Here is a 16,248-nt window from a genome sequence, read left to right as displayed (position 1 = left end):
TCTTTCTTTTTCTGTTTCTTTATTGGAAGATAAATGTTTTACACTCCACAGTAAATACAGTAGTTTGTACATGCATAACATTTCTCAGTTTTCCACATAACAATACAGCACTCACTACGCCCTCTGCCATTCTGTTTCAGGACCTGAACTCTCTTCCCACCACCCACCCCACAGTCTTCTACTTTGGTGCAATACACCTTCCCCCCCTCCTTTCAAGTCTTCAAAAGAACAGTGAAAGTAGGCCTCTGACCAAGGCTTCTTTGCCTGGGGAAGAAACGTCCTGACCTCCAGCACCTAAAGGTTGGGGTCTAGGTCCCCCTCCCCCCCAGGAGCTGGGCGGCTATCCATGGGAGGCTCTAGGCAACACCTCTCAGCTCCAAGGCTTCCTGCAGATGCTAGTGAGAAAAGAAAGCAAAGCTGAGGCTGAGTGGTCCCTGGGGACTTAGCAGGGTTGTTCCATGACTCATATAGTTTTATGCCTTATAACCCACCCTGTGGTGCCGGCTGAGAAAGGAACAGGCTCCCTAGGGTCCTCTGGGCGCGGTGTGGGCTCACCCAGCGTGTGACTTGGTCCCTCCTGTGTGTGGGCCTCGAGAGGGACAAGAAGGATTGTTGGCGTTGAATTCCGAGAGAGACTAAAGAAACTAAAGAATAGTTGTCCGGAGCTAGGTGTCAGGTCTCCCCCCTACCCCGCGTTCGGGGTGGCAGAGCCCGGGTGGACACCCATCCAGCGCGCTGGCATGGGCACCCGCCGCGCCGCTCCATGCGGGCGCTGATCCTGCACTCCCGGCAGCGCCGGCCGGCGAGTCTGAGCGAGTGAGTGCGGCCCCGACTCCGCCAGCTGCCCCAGCGCTTTTCATTTGTCCTCAGAATGAAAATTCCTGGATCACCGTTTCCCAGAACCCTTGTGCTCTTATTTCAGAGGACTAGCAGAGAGCATCAGAGGAGAGCGATAATCTCTGACATTGGGAGGAAGAAAAAAAAACAAAAACTGCTCTCTGTCAACTCCTTATGAAGGTTCTGCGGCTTATGTGTTCTTAGGGTTTTCATTTAAAAGGAAGTAGATAGTAATTATAAAATGTTCGGCACGGTTAATAAAAAAAAACTCAGTAAAAAAAGAAAGGTGATTCGGAAATTTTGCTTTATCTCCTATTTTAAGACGTTTTCTTTCTTCTTTTTTTTTTTTTTTCAGTTTACTAACCATCCAAGTCAAAATGAGAAGACCAAAAAAAAAATCTGTTTCATACAAGGTTGGTCAGGTGACAACATGTTGTACAAAAACATCTTTTATATGAAAAAAGTACTTAATGGGCTTTTTAAAATAAAGACAAAAATCAGTTGTGTATGGAAATATTGAAGAAAAAAAAAAAGCATTAGTCTTTTTATTTCCACCACGACTCACCAAATGTAGTCTTTCCAGAATATCTTGCAGGACACAATTGGGAGTTGAAATGGGAGGGGGACACTAAAGGGTTAGCATCTGTGCAGCAGAGTTGCTTGATTGATATTTAGTATGCAGTTTTGCAACTGAAGGTCAGCTACATTTGATGAGTGGTGCTATTTTAAAAAAAAAAAGCCTGTAAAATACTAGGGGTTTATAGTTCAGCTCTTATATCACTAGATATTAATTTAAGTAGCAGGTCCTTCTGAAATCACCTGAACCCCACCAAAGATGAAGGGAAGTGTGGAGAGTTTTGTTACAATGAAACTGTATTTTAATTGATCTTGGGGGCGAATGTATCTTTAAAGGATATGTCCTGGAGAAAATTCGGAAATATTGATCAAAACAATTCAGCAGCCTATTCTATGCCACAAATCAAGCAGAAATAAACAAAGACAGATTCAGGGTTAAGATACCCCCTGAAATGTTGTTTGTAACTCTAAGCTCTTTCTAGCTGAAACTATTGACAATTTAATGATGTTGAACTTGAGTAAGGGCAATTTCTCTTTCTTCGATTCGTCCATAGTCTGTGTTCAAAAACAAAACCTGAAAATACAGGTGTATTGTAATTTTTCTATTTTTATATTTTAAAAACATGTTTTCATCACCAAGTAGTCCCCTACTTTGGTGTTCAAACAAGATGGCAGAAACATTCGACAAAGAGGTTGTTTCGGAGATTACTATATACCCAACAACATTAAAATTAAAAACTTGATATCATGAGTGTCTAGAAAATTAGATATAGGAAAAAGTAAATTATAATCAGTCTAGAAGAAGTACATGGCATAAATGGGAGGGTGGAGCAAAATCAAATTAGGAATAATGAAATGGACTCAGGTTCTAAATCATCATGTTTTTTTTTTTTTTTCAGGAAGCAAGTATAATGATACCTATGCAGTCTAAAGTTGGTCAATTTGGTTCTGGGAGCCTTATTTTCCTGATTCATAAAAAGAGAGTTTGGGACAAAGTGTTCCTTTGTCTTCTTCTCATTCGTTCATCCACTCCTAAAGCAAAACTCTTGCTTTTAGAAGTACAGGCACAAAGTAGCTTTATCTACAGCAAAATAAGCCATCTTACTGTGTAGTTTATCTGATAGCTACATGCTAAGTCATTTTTGTGTGTACTGAAAAAATGATAGTATTTCATAGATCAAGAGGGCTATTTTACAGACTTTTCTAATATAAAGATGCTATCAATGATCTGATTTCAATTTTTTTAAATAGAGGGTCGCCTGTCTTTCAAAATAGTAACATACACATGCAAATTTCTAGAGCTTCTATTGCAAGGATGAGTATTGTTTAGGAAGAAACAAAAACAGGAGTGACCTTTTTTTCCCACAGACGTGCTCAGTCATCAGAAAAGCTTAATAAATCCCTATTTAGTATGCATTTATGCAGTGATTACATGAACTTTGACCTCTGAGGAGCTGTAGCAATTAGCTTCAGTGTCCAGCACCATCTCCCACCATTCCCCACTGACTTCCTTGGGTCTTCCTTTTTCATCTCTTAGGGGTTTATATACTAGGAAGATGTACAATTTAAAGTTAACTTTCCACCTGAGCTGTTTGCTTCTGCACAAGTCAATTCCCTCTCCTCAACATCCGTCCCAACCTCCTCATCTAAACAGCCATCTTAGATGGATATTGGGACTCTGATTGTCAATATTACTCAAACACAAATGGATTTCAATTCAATCTTGCCCTGTACTTTTGCAAAGAAGATAAACTCTAATGGCCCAAAGAGCTTAATTTCATAGTTGGTGGCATCTGAAACAAATTGAATCACTTCTGTCAGGCTAATTTAATGTTTTAAAAATATTCAATGTAATTTATTTTAAGTCAGATGAAACCCAGTGGATTGGCAGAAAGCTAAAAGAAGAAGCAGAAGAAGGGCAGCTGGAAGCTTCTCCCAGCCACTGCTACCCCCACACCACCACCACCAAGAAGAAAGCCAGGAAGGGAGAGGAAAGTGTTTCAAGTTTCTAGTAAACACTGTTTAGCAAAAGAATAATAGGAAAGTCGCCCCCTATCCCAAGGAGGGATGGAACTATAATTGTTGCCTTTAGCAGAGAGCTCAGATAAACCGCTGGGACTCATTCTAAAGTGACCCATCACTGCATTCATCTCTTCTTGAACTTTCAGTGAACCTGAGATTAAACAGGGGTGAGCAGCTAAGCAGTTTGTTGTTAGCAGCCTTTTCAACAACCCTTTCAGACTGAGTAAATATTGATCGGTTTGAATCTGATTGCCCCAGAGGGAAACATCATGGCATCTGAATAGCCTCTAAAAGTAAACTTTCAAAGGTGAAGCTTGAGACTTCAGAGTCACAGTAAGGTCTCAACTCAACCCAGGTTGAGAACTCCCTGAAATTTGGGAGTACTTGGAAAAAAATATGAGGAAAGTGAGGGAAAAACATTTGAAAACTAGAATTTTATATTGCAGTTATCTCAAGTCCTTATTTGAAAATCTTGTGTCCTTTTGAAATTTTTCAATAAAATGTTATTTCCTGGTTTCCTTCTTTTGTTACTTTAGTTACCATTGCTATCATTTTTCAAGGAGCTAACTGTTCTCCTCAGAGACTGAAATGAAAGAGAGACCTTGAAACAGAATGTGTTTAAACGCCTTTGATTTAATCGATTGGGACAACTAAAAAGATACAAATGTTTTCCTTGCTGAAAGGTATATTAATGTTTCCTAAATGCATTGCTTGTTAGCTGATTTATTCCTCAACCTAAAGAAGTCTTGGGATGTTTCACTGTAATTTATTGCTCTCTCTTTCTCTCTCTCTCTCTCTCCCCTACATTAAAACCAGCACCTTAAAGATTGGAATCTCTGAGATTCCTGTAGGTCAGTCCCTACTTTCAGATATTGAAATCACTGCAGTGGCATGCAAATGCCACTTTAGCACATTAAAGTATTTGGAAACTAGCCATCTGTTTTGCAGTGTGGTCTTACACTAATAAACAAAAGATACGGTATAAGACCAAGCTGGGAAATGAAAGAAAGAGTTGACCGACTTTGAAGTTCTCCTTCCTCCACTTAAGGCTTTTTGAGGCAAGCCCAGAAGCCAGGAGTCAAGGGGAGGGTACTAGGCGCCCTTGATATGGCCGCAGCAATCACCTCCTGCAAAGTGCAGACTTGGCCCCTTTGACAGGGAAGTACAGGAAATCTCATGAGTACTCTAAAAGGCCTGCAAATTCTAAAATTTGTGGGATTTTTCTCATTCCCCTTTCAGCCCCTCCTTTGCAAAACACCCTTTGGAAAGGAAGGATATTGTATGCCTCTATTTGTTTGTGGTGCTGTAAAATTTCTGCTCAACTCTTGAGGATAAAGGAGACTCCAAAACTGTGTGAAAATGAAGTAAAAGTGGTAAAAGGTCTATGAAGAAAGCTGCTTTGAACTCTGATTTGCTGGTTTCCTCTTTCTGAAAGCAGACATATATACCGTGGTTGGAAGTAACTTGAATGTTGAAAGCTCACAGAAAAGCTTCCCCAGATTCACCTGGAAAAATCTGTTGAGTACAGAGAACAATGAAAACATTCTTTTTCTGGAATTAAAACTTGGGTCCCATTGTAATCATGATGGCTATCAAGCCAAAGCTGATTTGGGAGTGGAGGAGAAGGCATAGGAAATAACAGGAAGGGGTAGTTATTGACCTGAGGAATTAGGAAGAGGCGTAGAAAGATTTGCTGAAAGCAGAATCACTCAATTGAAAGGGTGGAATATCATGAAACTCTGTTTGGCAACCCAAAAGGAAGGAAGAGGTGTGGGGTGGGGGAGCCATACTCAAGCAACTTTATATTAGATAATTAAATGTGAATCTCTTCGCTCTTGGTTCACTGATGTGAGGAAAGACAGAGTGAAGAGTTTTGGCTTTTGAAGGGGTTTCTGTTTATATATATGTCAGCATTCAGTTGTAGGTGAAAAGGTTAGGACTTGACCCAGGAAGTAACCATGTTTATTTCAAAAATAGATCTGCTTCAAAAAATATCCTTAGTGTTCATTTATTCCATTATGACCTATGATTATAATAAAGGATCTACTGTTGTTTTAAAAATCAACCCATTAAATAGATGTTGGTTAGGTGTAATTACACTGGCAGGGACAGTTTCTGCAACATAATGGAAAGTATTTACTTTGTTTTCAAGTTAAGGCCTGCTTCATTGGAAATGCATAGCAAGCAGCCTTCTCCATTACCCTACCTAAAATGATGCAACACTGTAGTCAAGTCAAACACAGACCCTTAATCATATCTGAAACTTGAATATATTTATTACAGACATCTTAAGACCCGTAAACTCTGCTCTAGATCACATCCCTCAGGATCTCAGAGCTATTCATGATTGTACAGGAAATGGGGACTATCGTAGGCTCACAAAGGTTAACTGATAGAACTCAGTGTGGTACTTCAGGAACATCAAAACATTGTGCGACATGCAAAAGACAATTCACGAATCACACAAAATATACATTCATTGTGCCATCCATCACATTAACAATTGAGCTGAAAATACATCATATCCAGCTACAATAACTGTGGAAGGAAGAAACTGGTTTGAATAATACCTTTAGGTACCAAAACCCCCAGTATAGATTTTAAATGAAGTGTGGCTAGAGCAATGAGAAAGTTAAGGAGAGAGAGAGAGAGAGAGAGAGAGGTGTAGCATAGGAAGCCAGGTTTCTTCTGAACCGTGTATTCTGCAGACCTTCTTAACTCACTGAAAGATGATATTGAAGCCACCCTCTGAGGCATGTGACTTTCACCACTAATCACATGTAAAATTGTACCAGCTTTGAGAGTTTGTTCACCCTGTTTTAGTCAGTTAGCCTAAACACTTCTAGAAAATCTATATAAAGATGAATCTCTCAGGATAAAGTATTTAGAGCCAGCAAACTCACAAAAATGAAATTAAATTAAGGGATGAAATAATTGTGTAAACACGCTCACAGAGCATCTCTTCTTCATGAGCTCCTGGACTCTCTCCTCAATCTGAATCCTACTCTAAGGGTAAGACAAGGAAAAACTGCAAATATACAAACAGATAAGAGATGAAAGGTTCTCCTCTGGCATTTTTCTGCTGGCAAGGGTATCAATTTTCCAAAGGGTATCAGAAAGGGAAAGTAGGTACTATGGACATCTTCTAAAAGCAGGGAGGGATGGTAGGAGCCATCAGAAAATTGTGCTGGCCTCCAAACTGTGTTAAGGAGTTAGCTGCCCTCCTCTTCCCATTAAGCTTCCAATCCAGAATTCTCTGGAAACACATTATCCTGGCCAGGAGCTCCCCAGATAGGATCAGAAAGGAAGAGAGAGCTATTGTAAATGGAAAACAAGATAAGCTCAGAATGTGCTTTGAAGGTAAAAAGTTCCAGCCCAAGGAGTGGTCTGGGTGGTGGAGCCTGAGACCAGGCAGTCTCAGTGGGAGGTAGGTTGAGTGTCTGAGGTAGTGGACCCTGGGGAAGGAACGCAAGGAGAGGAACTGGATTTCTCTGAGGATTCTTCTGCTTTTTCATCACATCCTGGAGGGGTGGCTGGAGAAATGGGCAAGAGGCCCTCCTTTTCTCGTTTCTTCTGCTTCATCCGGCGGTTCTGGAACCAGATCTTCACCTGAGTCTCATTGAGCTGCAGGGACGCGGCAATCTCCACCCTGCGGGCCCTTGTCAGGTATTTGTTGAAGTGGAACTCCTTCTCCAGCTCTGTCAGCTGCTTCGTGGTGAAGTTGGTGCGCACAGAATTGGGTTGACCCACGTAGCCATATTCTCCAACTTTACCTGAGGACAGAGTGGAGAACAAAGAGGGAAAGAAAAAGGTTAAAAATTAATTGCAATTAATAGGAGTCCCCCTACATACTTCAGGGAAACATTTGGATAAGGGGGGAAACAAGAGTTTCTCAACACAAACCCTGTTGGGGGCAGGTGAGTGATTAAGTGTTAAGTGTTAACCTAAAGTCAGTTTAGCATAGCTGGGGTGATAATAAATGGATTCTAGAGACATTAACAGAATTCCTGTACACACAGAGGGGAGGGGGTGAGAGAAACACACACAGAGAGAAAGAGAGAGAGAAAGAAGAAGGAGGAGGGGGAGAAGAAGAAGAAACAGGAGGAGGAGGAGGAGGAGGAGGAGGAGGAGGAGGAGGAACTTCCTATGTCCAGAACTTGTAAAACTCAGCCCCTTTGGAAATACAATTCCAGTCATTCTTTTGCCTCAACACACCTGGGCTATCTCCCCACATCCCACAACACCGTGGGAAGCAAGAACTTTACAAAAAAAAAAAAAAAAGTCGTTTCCCATGGAAATTAAATATACCAATTTCTTCCTGAATCATCTGGGAGCATCCACGGAATGACCAGACTGACCTGTTTTGGGAGGGTTTCTTTTGACTTTCATCCAGTCAAAGGTCTGCGGTGGAGAAGACCTCTCTGAGGGAGGGGAGCGACAGACTTCTTCGTGGCTGGCGTGAAGAGGGGACAAGGTGTTATTATACGTGGCCAGGGCCAGGTTCTGGTGCTCTTGTCCATATGAGTGGTGAATGTACTGAGGCGATCCCACCGCGCCCCCAGCATAACCCTGGTGGTGGTGATGATGCTGGACCATGGAAGATGAAAGATTTCCAGAGTAAACAGCGGGAGTGCACGAGGGGTACCCACCACTTACTTCTGCTTCCTGATTTAACCCGTAGGGGCTGAAAGGCGGGCCGAAGTTCTGCGCCCCATAGCTTGGAGCACAACTCGTATGGGAATAGGACACCCCCAGATTCCCGGGAGTTTGATAGGTGGGCGGCTGGGAGTGGTGGTGATGGTGGTGGTGGTGGTGGGGCGGGCTGATCTGCACTCCTCTGCCCACTAGGAAGTGGTCGTCGCTGCCGCAGCTGTTAGCACTGACCGCGCACGACTGGAAAGTTGTAATCCCATGGTCGGATGGGTAGGTTCGCGCGGAGCAGGTCCCCGAGTCGCCTCCGCTGAGGATGGGGTATTCCAGGAAGGAGCTCATTCTTGCATTGTCCATCTGTCACTGAGTGACCAGCTCTGGCGAAGCCCTGGGTGACCGTGCCAACTTTCTCACTTCCTCCATGGGGCCGGGGAAGAAAAATGATATGAATGTACAGTGAGTGGGGCGGGGGGGGGGTAGAGGGCGGGAGGGCGCGGGGGGCAGGGCCACGTGACCGCGTCCGCCAATGGCGGCGCCTCTTGCGAAAGTTTGCTGGCTGGCGAGGTGATGGATCACCGTTTCGGTGGCATTTAAATCCCCGGCGCTCCTCCGTCTAGGTGACGCGCGGTCGCCCCCCCAGGCGGCCGGGGCCGCAGCGGCAGCAAGGGCAGGATCGGAGCGCTGGGAGCGCAAGCAGCCTGCCCCGGCGGGGACTTCGGGTACCCCGCCCCTCCGGGAGGTGGGGGCTGGGCGGGAGACTCCCCCCGCCTCCGCCTCCTCCCCATCCGGCTCGGAAAGGTGACCTGGCAGAGGTGAGACGGGAAGAGAGCTCCCGGCTCTCTGGGGCTGGACCACGGCGGGCCGGAGCTGGCTGGGCAGCCACGGACACAGCGGCTGAGACCCGGGCGCTCGGAGCAGGAGGGGCGGGGACCCGGCTGGAGCTGCAGCCCGCACTTCCTGGGCGCTTAGCCCGCACAGTCCCGCGGGGCGGGGCGGGGCGCAGAGAACCATGACCTAGGACCACACGCGGCCTCCCGCTCTCCAAGATGGAAGGGAGGGAGAAAGTGCGAAGAGAACTGAATGAGAGGAATCCGGGTGGGCCTGGCTGGAGGCCTGGGGGCCTAGTGGGGAGTGGGGGGTGGGGGTGGGGGGCAGGGAGGTAGCACAAGTAAAGAAACTTCCTTCTTGGAGCGTCTCCGAAGTACCGCGTCTCTCTCCCCCCCTCTCCCCTCTCTCCCCTCCCTCTCTTCTCTTCCCCTTCTCTCCTCTCTCTTTCCTCCCTTTCCTCTCAACTCTCTCTCTCTCTCCTCCCTCTCTGCATGGCACTGAGAATCCAGACCACAGAACACTACTTGACTGAACAGATTGGGGGTAACCGAGCTCTCCACCCTCCCCCTCGCCGAGCTCTCCGCCCATTTCTCCTCCCCCTTCGCGGGTTTGCCCTGGGAGATCTTAGGATCCCGAGTTCAGGAAGCCGCTGGAAGGATATTGAAGGGTAGGAAGCCGGGTGGGGGGTATGACGCTAGCCGACGCGGCCAGTGCAGGGGCCGGGTCGTGGGCTGCAGGCCATCTGCCGGCGCCCCAGGACCCAGGAACCTGCACCCTCCCGCGGGAGCCACAAAAGATCAGAACATAGCTCTAATTGTTTCTCCTCCACATTTGTTGTTTGGTGAGGGGGGAGGGGGTTGTGGGGGGGAGGGGCAGTGTTAGGTGTGGTTGGAGCTTCCTTTACCCTTCCACCCGTTATTCTACACGTCTGAATTGGGGGTGTGTGCTGGCAAGTGGGAGGGGCAGTGGACAGATGGCTGATGGTGGGCTAGCCACTTATTTCATCCTAAACACCTCCTCCCTTTATAACTGACTGTGTACTTCCTCCTGTGAATTTCAACTCTTTCCCTGGAGAGACACGTGCAAATCTGACCGTCATCCCAGGCCAAGGGTCCTGTTCTCCATCACCCTCATCCTACTCTGATGTTGACGGGGTCGGTAATTGCTGTTTATTATTAGGTTTCATGTCAACCCTTGGCTTATAGACAGAAAAGGCCAAACCGAGGCTGAGAATTGATGCATTCACAGATAAAAGAAATCCAGAGATCACCCAATAAGCTTTGTGGCCAGTGCTGTATAGATATGACTGACCAATTTGCCACCTAGAATGTGACAGATGAAATTTTTCTAAGGATTGTATAGAGGTTTGGAGTTCCCACATGCCCTGTTTTCCCACCTGAACTAGAAGACAGTGTTGCTGAAGGCAGGCAAATCTCAAATGCATTTGCGATCTTTCAGGTTTTCTGAGTTCTGCTCTCCACATAGAGATATAAGTTCACCTAAAACCTCCCCATCTCCCCACGAGAGAGGAAACACATGCTATTATTTGACTATGGATTTCCTCTGTATCAAAGAAACATTCATTTCTCTAAATCATTCCTTTCGGGATAAAAATTTCTCTGTGACCTTTGACCCAGCTCCCAAACCTGGTGAAGTGGGAACACTGGCAGAAAAAGTCACTCTTGCCCCAGTTCCAGCACCTGTTAGAGAGTTCTAGAAAAGAGAAAGATCTAGGAGGCCCTCCTGTAGGCGGCTGCCTTGGGAGTGCAAGGCCTCTAGCTATAGGAACAGAACTTCTGTGGGGGTAGGAGGCAGGACATGAGTGGGTCGGTGCTAGTTTTGTGGTATGATCTGTTCTCCCAGAGGAAATGCATTTGTTACACCCCCCCCCTCCCCACTGCTCCCCCTTTGTCGGCCTCCTCTGCCCGCTTTGCCTGACCTGCTCGGCCGCAGTAGTGGTACTGCAAAGCCCGGCTACGCCTGCTCTCGCTCCTCTCTCACTCCACTAGTTCCAGACCACCATGCTCCTCTCCCTCCTCTCTCTTCCTCCTTCTTGGCCTCTTTTCAGGACTAGCGTGGGTGTGAGGGGGGGAGGGGGCTTCCCTTTCTGCATCTCAAGCTTGCGCCCCCGCAGGCAGACCGAGGTGGCGACCGCCAGCCTCCGCGAGCTGCTCCCGGGTCCCCGCAGCACCAGCTCTCGAACCCAGCCGGCTCCGCCCCGGTCAGCCGCCCCTGGAGCAGCTCACAAAGGCAGCGGCCTCTGGATTCCAGCCTGCAGGCTTCCGTAGCTCCACTCCTTCCCCACCCCACCCCCCACCAATTCCTGGGGCTCATTCGCGGCGCCCCAGACCCTGGGTTCTCTGAATAGGCCGGAGCCCCGAGACTGGAGCTCAAGTCTCTTTAAACAACGGAGAGAATGGGGAAAAAAAAAGAGAGAGAGAGAGAGAGAGATCGATCTTGCAAGCCCCTCGCTGGGTTCAAAGCGCCTCTTTCGGGGCTCCTCCAGTAGAAAAGAAAGGAGAGTAAACACTGCCTAGGCCCAGAGCTGTTCTTAGCATCCGCAGCTCAGCCGAGCTGTTGTTTTAAAAGAGCAATAAAAATGAATTATGACCAAACGCCTTCTTATTTAATGCTTTCGGACGGGGATCCCCGGCAAATACGTAAGAGGATTTTTATTTGTGCATGTGTTCCTGCAATTGATCTCTTTGATGACATTCTCATTCATAGAAAGCGTTTGATTTATGAGCATAGGACGAATCGCAAACAGCCACAGCGCAGCCCTGGCTCAGACTAGGCCGCCCTTCTCTGCGCTGCGCCTGGAGCTGGAGAATCGCCCGAGGTCTCACCCTCCACGGCTGCAGGGATAGGAGGGGCATGGAGTGGGGAGACAAGGCGCAGATCGCGATTTCTTTATACCTTCCAAGCCTTTGCTGCTAAAAGCCGGGTCCTTAAATCAACCCGCTGCGCTGACACACACATACACAAACACACCACGTTGCTTACACACCACGTTGCTTACACACCACGTTTTCTCACGGTAAACAGCCTTCAGAACATTGCTCAGCAAGGGAAAAAGTAAACACAGAAAGGGAAGCACAGAAAGGGGCAACTAACAAAACAGCCCAGCAACATACCCTGCATCACATTTTATTGATGTTTCATTTAAAGTGCTTTTTCTTCCTCTGGTAACTAGGTTAATTTATAACCCAGGGTGCAGAAACACTCCATTTTAAATCTCAACTTGTTAACCTGACTTCAAAGCTTTAATAAACCATCATTTGCCATGTAAACAGATTTAAGGATGAAATACTGATTTTTTTTTTCCTGGCCCTGAAAAAAAAGATCCTAGAATGACTGAACCAGAGGGTTGGAAAGAATCCTTTTTGAAGTGCATTTTCCAGATATTAACTTTCTCCCCCCTTTTCTTATCTTTTAGGTTTGTTCTTCTGGACCCATCACCAGCTGGGAGATTAATCGACTACACTGAAAATGTGCTGGGTATTTGTGGGGGAGATGCTTGGAATGTAGATGTTTGAGACAAATGTGCATAAATAAATGAATTGTTGATAACTTAGTCATTGAACTGGATACTTGGTGGCTTGTTAAAGAAACTCCATATCCCTTTTTCCCGGGGCTGGGGTTTCTGTAGGCACTTTATTTCTCCACTTTCAAAAGCTTGGGCTTGACCCAACTCTGAGGCTGCCCAATTTTGTTTTTATTACCAATTCAAATCTATGGCTTGAATCTCTGTAGTTAAAAAAAAAAGTTCATTCCCTCTTTAAAAAATCTCAGAAGACCTAGTCACTTTCTGGCTTCCTTTTTGTTGCTGTCTATTAAAAACTTCGAGTGACACCATTTAATAAATATATTAAAATTGAAAAATAAGATAAATTGTGACCAGAATTTTATTTACCAAGTTAGACTAAAAAGAGAAGAAATTGTTATGAGCTTTGAGAAAGAGGTGAAGAAAAAAATTGGAAATCTACTTATAGCAAAGGAGAATTTATTCTACCAAAAATACTCATGACAATGCATCCTAATGTAATACAAAAATAAAAAGAAAGTGAAAATACAATGATTTGATCACTTTCTTGCAGGCCTCATATATTGCTTCCAGGAAGTCACATAAAGGGTTGTTGGATTCAATTTAAAACAACTAAAACTCCAAAATTATTTGTAAAAGATGGCTGAAACTGGGTCAAGAAAATCACTAAACAGAAAATCCTAACATTTAAAGAAGAGGGTCGGTCAAGAAGAAAACAATAAAAAATTAACTCTCAGAATAAAAGAAGGCAAAACCACCTGATCAAAAGGGGTTTTTGTTTTGTGATTCTTTGTTTTTGCTTTAATGTGTTTTTTTTTTTTTTTTTTTTAGTAATTCAGATGCTGCAAGTCAATTGTGGTGAGTGTGTCTGTAAAAAAGTCAAAGCTGTCAGCTGAAATATCTACAGGACTGTCGAGGGAACCTGGTAAACTGGGCGAGACTGCATCTGAAAGCTGCAGGCAGGAATCTGTGGAAAAAACGTTAAAGTCCTGCAAAGAGGGGACTTCCAGGGCCTCGGGACTATCATTGTTTAGGCTAGAGCCACAGTTCTGACCCATTGTTGACAAGCAGTTAGGAACAGTGGGTGACTGGTGCTGAAAATGTTTCAGATTTTTCTCATTGCTGGTTAAAGGCGAAACTGGGAAACTTTGGGAGTCGCCATTGTGTCCATTGGGAGCCTGCTGCTGAGAGAGGGCATTTTGCTGAAAAGTGTAACCTTCCCTCTCCAGAAGGGCCCCAGAGACGCTGAGGGCTTGCTCAAAGAGTGACTTTTCTTCCTCATCCTCCTCCACTTTCTCAGAATCATCAAGGCTTTTAAATTTCCCCTCACTGTTTTGGTTCTCCTTGCACTGAGTCTGCCTCTTGTGCTTCATCCTCCGGTTCTGAAACCACACTTTCACTTGTCTCTCAGTCAAATCAAGCAGGGCTGCAATTTCCACCCTTCGAGGTCTGCAAAGGTACTTGTTGAAATGAAATTCTTTCTCCAGTTCTAAAAGCTGTGTGTTGGTGTAAGCAGTTCTTAAGCGCCGGGAGCCCCCGCTGCTGCCATCGGAGATTTCCAGGGATTCTGCAGAAAGGGAAACCAACAAGAGACACACGCACAGTTGGAGGTGGAGGGGTCCAAGCAGGGTTATTCCACCGGAGAATAAATATAGCAGAAAAGATCAACTGCAACAAAATGGCCGCCCCTGGATGCAGTAGAGCTATTGTGCTGCCTTTCCTAGGATCCCAGTCTGGGGAGATCCCATCTCTTCCACCTCCATCACATTCTTTTCTGTAGCTCCCCCCCACACACACACACACACAACCTCTCCATCCGGGAGCAAACTTTATATTAGCTACACCACAATTTATAATTAATGCATCAGCTGCTTAGCTGAGCAAGAGCGATCTATCACTCTTCATTACTGTCAAAAAGCCAAACTCTAGGACAACTAGACAAGAGGAGGTCAGTTCCAACTCAAATAAATCATCCCACATTACACAAGTTAGGGAAAGTCCCCCCCCCTTCTTAAAATATATGTGTGTATATGTGTGTGTGTCTCCTTGTGGAGGGCAGGATCCCCTTTCTCTCCACCAAACCCACTCCTGAACCCACAAGGGAAGGGAAGGCAGCCAAGCATCTCTCCCTCTCCCCCCTTCTCTCCCAGCCCACGCTCCCCTCCCCCCTCAGCCCCATAACCGCTCTCCAGGCAGCCCCGAAAAGGGGAAGAGGGTCCCGGGGACCTGGGGCCAAGTCTTAGGACCGACCTTTGTGGCTGAGACAGGCAGGGCCGGTGGTGGTGGTGGTGGTGGTGGTGGCGGCGGCGGCAGCGGCGGCAGTGGCAGAGGCAGGCGGCAGAGCGGTTTTCTTGGCCGCCTTCTTCTCCTTCATCCAGGGGTACTCGGGCGGCTGCAGGGCGCCGGCGGGCACTGGGCTGCCGCGGCTGCCCGCGGGGCTCGGCTTGGGGCGGCCACCGGCGCCGTGGCGAGGGTGACTGCTCGGGTTCAGGCTGGGAATGGTCTGCTCAAAAGGAGGAGGAATCAGTGTCGAGTGTGAAAGCGTCGAGGTCTTGATTGATGAACTTTGAAATGTATCAGCGACAGGGGGAAAAGATGTCAGGCACTCAGCGAGCGACGGCTGGCTATTGATAAAACCAATCTCTCGCTCAAATTCGTAATTCATGGCCTTCTCCTTGGAGCCCCCTCGGAGAAAAAGTTCCCTCTTCTGGAGGGGCTTTGGGGGGGCAAGGCCCTGGAAAAAGGCGAGCGCAGAGGAAAAAAAAATCTATCATAGAAGATCGCTGCTGGGGTGTTTTTTTTCTAATTCACTGATTACAGCCGTATGGGGACCGCGCTACTATTAAACTATTGAATTCATGGAGACAAGGTTGAAATTGGACCGAATTGGCTGTCACATGATTGCTTCTGCCCAATGACAATTTGGGCTTTAATCAAAAGAAGCCACTGTCTGTTTGATTGATCCAAAAAAGTCGGGAAGGAACGCCTCATTGGGGGCCAGCGAGGCTTTATTTACACTTTTTTCAGGGCAAAAAATACGTCTATGTGGGCAAGGGTGGGGATGCCTGGGAGTGCGTGGGGGCCAAAGAGCCTGCCTGCCTCCTGAGCGCCCAGGATCTCGTGCGTGCGCCTGGAAGTGTGCATGAGTGTGTGAGTGTGTGCAAGTGTGAGCGGCGCTGCCAAACCGCCGCCACCGCCCTCGGCCTCCCCCGCACACTCTGCGCATTGTTTGGGACTGTCGGGAAGACGCCTCCTCGCACCTCACAAATCATTTAAGCACCTCAGTCTGACGCCTGCAGTCATTAACAAAGTAATCCATTAATCTTCAAAGTTTTGACACCCGAGGGCCCCCGCATCCCAGCCACATAAGTTCTGCTAAAGCTGGAGAAAGGAGTAGAAGGAGAGGGAGTGGGAGAAGAAAGACAGAGGGAGTGAGGAAGTGGGGGAGAAAGAGAGAGAGAGAGAGAAAGGAGATAGAAAGCAACAAGATTTGGGGGGGGGTGTTCCTGCCCCCTCCTTTCATTTCCCTTTCCCTCCACTACCATTTCTAATACCAGTTCCTGGATCTCAGAACTGATCTTCCTATTTTCTTCCATCTCTGTCTGTTTCCCTCTGTCTTCCCTCTTCTCCTCTCCCCTCCTCCCTCTGCCTCCTCTCTCTTCCTCTTCCCCTCTCCTCCCCATGCAATCTCCCCCCCCCCCCAGCCCAGCCTGGAGTAGGCGCCTGAGACCCCAGACCCTGGCCCATTGTTAGCTGGCTTTTCCCTGGCAGCTCTGCATCTGGCTCCGGCG

The 16,248-nt window shown here is 46.8% G+C and overlaps 2 protein-coding genes and 1 long non-coding RNA gene across 5 annotated transcripts; 1 reads left to right on the top strand and 2 right to left on the bottom strand.

Annotated features, from left to right (window-relative positions):
- Nucleotides 1-5,686: 5,686 nt before the first annotated feature.
- HOXA1 (homeobox A1) lies at nt 5,687-8,494 on the bottom strand. 3 transcript variants are annotated; one of them, XM_060196056.1, is made up of 3 exons: nt 8,320-8,494; nt 7,794-8,022; nt 5,687-7,208 (listed from the first exon to the last, which is right to left on the bottom strand). In XM_060196056.1, the coding sequence occupies exons 1-3, from the start codon at nt 8,440-8,442 to the stop codon at nt 6,853-6,855; spliced, it is 708 nt and encodes a 235-aa protein (XP_060052039.1). In that variant the 5' UTR covers nt 8,443-8,494; the 3' UTR covers nt 5,687-6,852. The 3 variants fall into 3 exon arrangements, with proteins under 3 accessions (XP_060052039.1, XP_007526970.1, XP_060052040.1); XM_060196057.1 differs by having other exon boundaries at nt 7,073-7,208; nt 7,794-7,888; nt 8,092-8,494; XM_007526908.2 differs by having other exon boundaries at nt 7,794-8,494.
- A 180-nt stretch (nt 8,495-8,674) lies between these two features.
- LOC132539883 (uncharacterized) lies at nt 8,675-12,487 on the top strand. The gene is made up of 2 exons (XR_009551163.1): nt 8,675-8,897; nt 12,350-12,487. It is a non-coding gene; the product is annotated as an uncharacterized LOC132539883 (long non-coding RNA).
- Nucleotides 12,488-12,800: 313 nt separating this feature from the next.
- Nucleotides 12,801-15,960, bottom strand: HOXA2 (homeobox A2). Its single transcript, XM_007526907.2, has 2 exons — nt 14,708-15,960; nt 12,801-14,024 (listed from the first exon to the last, which is right to left on the bottom strand). Exons 1-2 carry the CDS (start codon nt 15,120-15,122, stop codon nt 13,285-13,287), a joined length of 1,155 nt encoding a protein of 384 aa, XP_007526969.1. The 5' UTR covers nt 15,123-15,960; the 3' UTR covers nt 12,801-13,284.
- Between the last annotated feature and the right edge of the window lie 288 nt (nt 15,961-16,248).

The sequence above is a fragment of the Erinaceus europaeus genome, chromosome 8, assembly GCF_950295315.1.
Source record: "Erinaceus europaeus chromosome 8, mEriEur2.1, whole genome shotgun sequence".
NCBI classification, from domain to species: Eukaryota; Metazoa; Chordata; class Mammalia; order Eulipotyphla; family Erinaceidae; genus Erinaceus; species Erinaceus europaeus.
The sequence above is the reverse complement of the archived record's forward strand: the minus strand, read 5'-3'. Positions and strand labels throughout refer to the sequence as shown.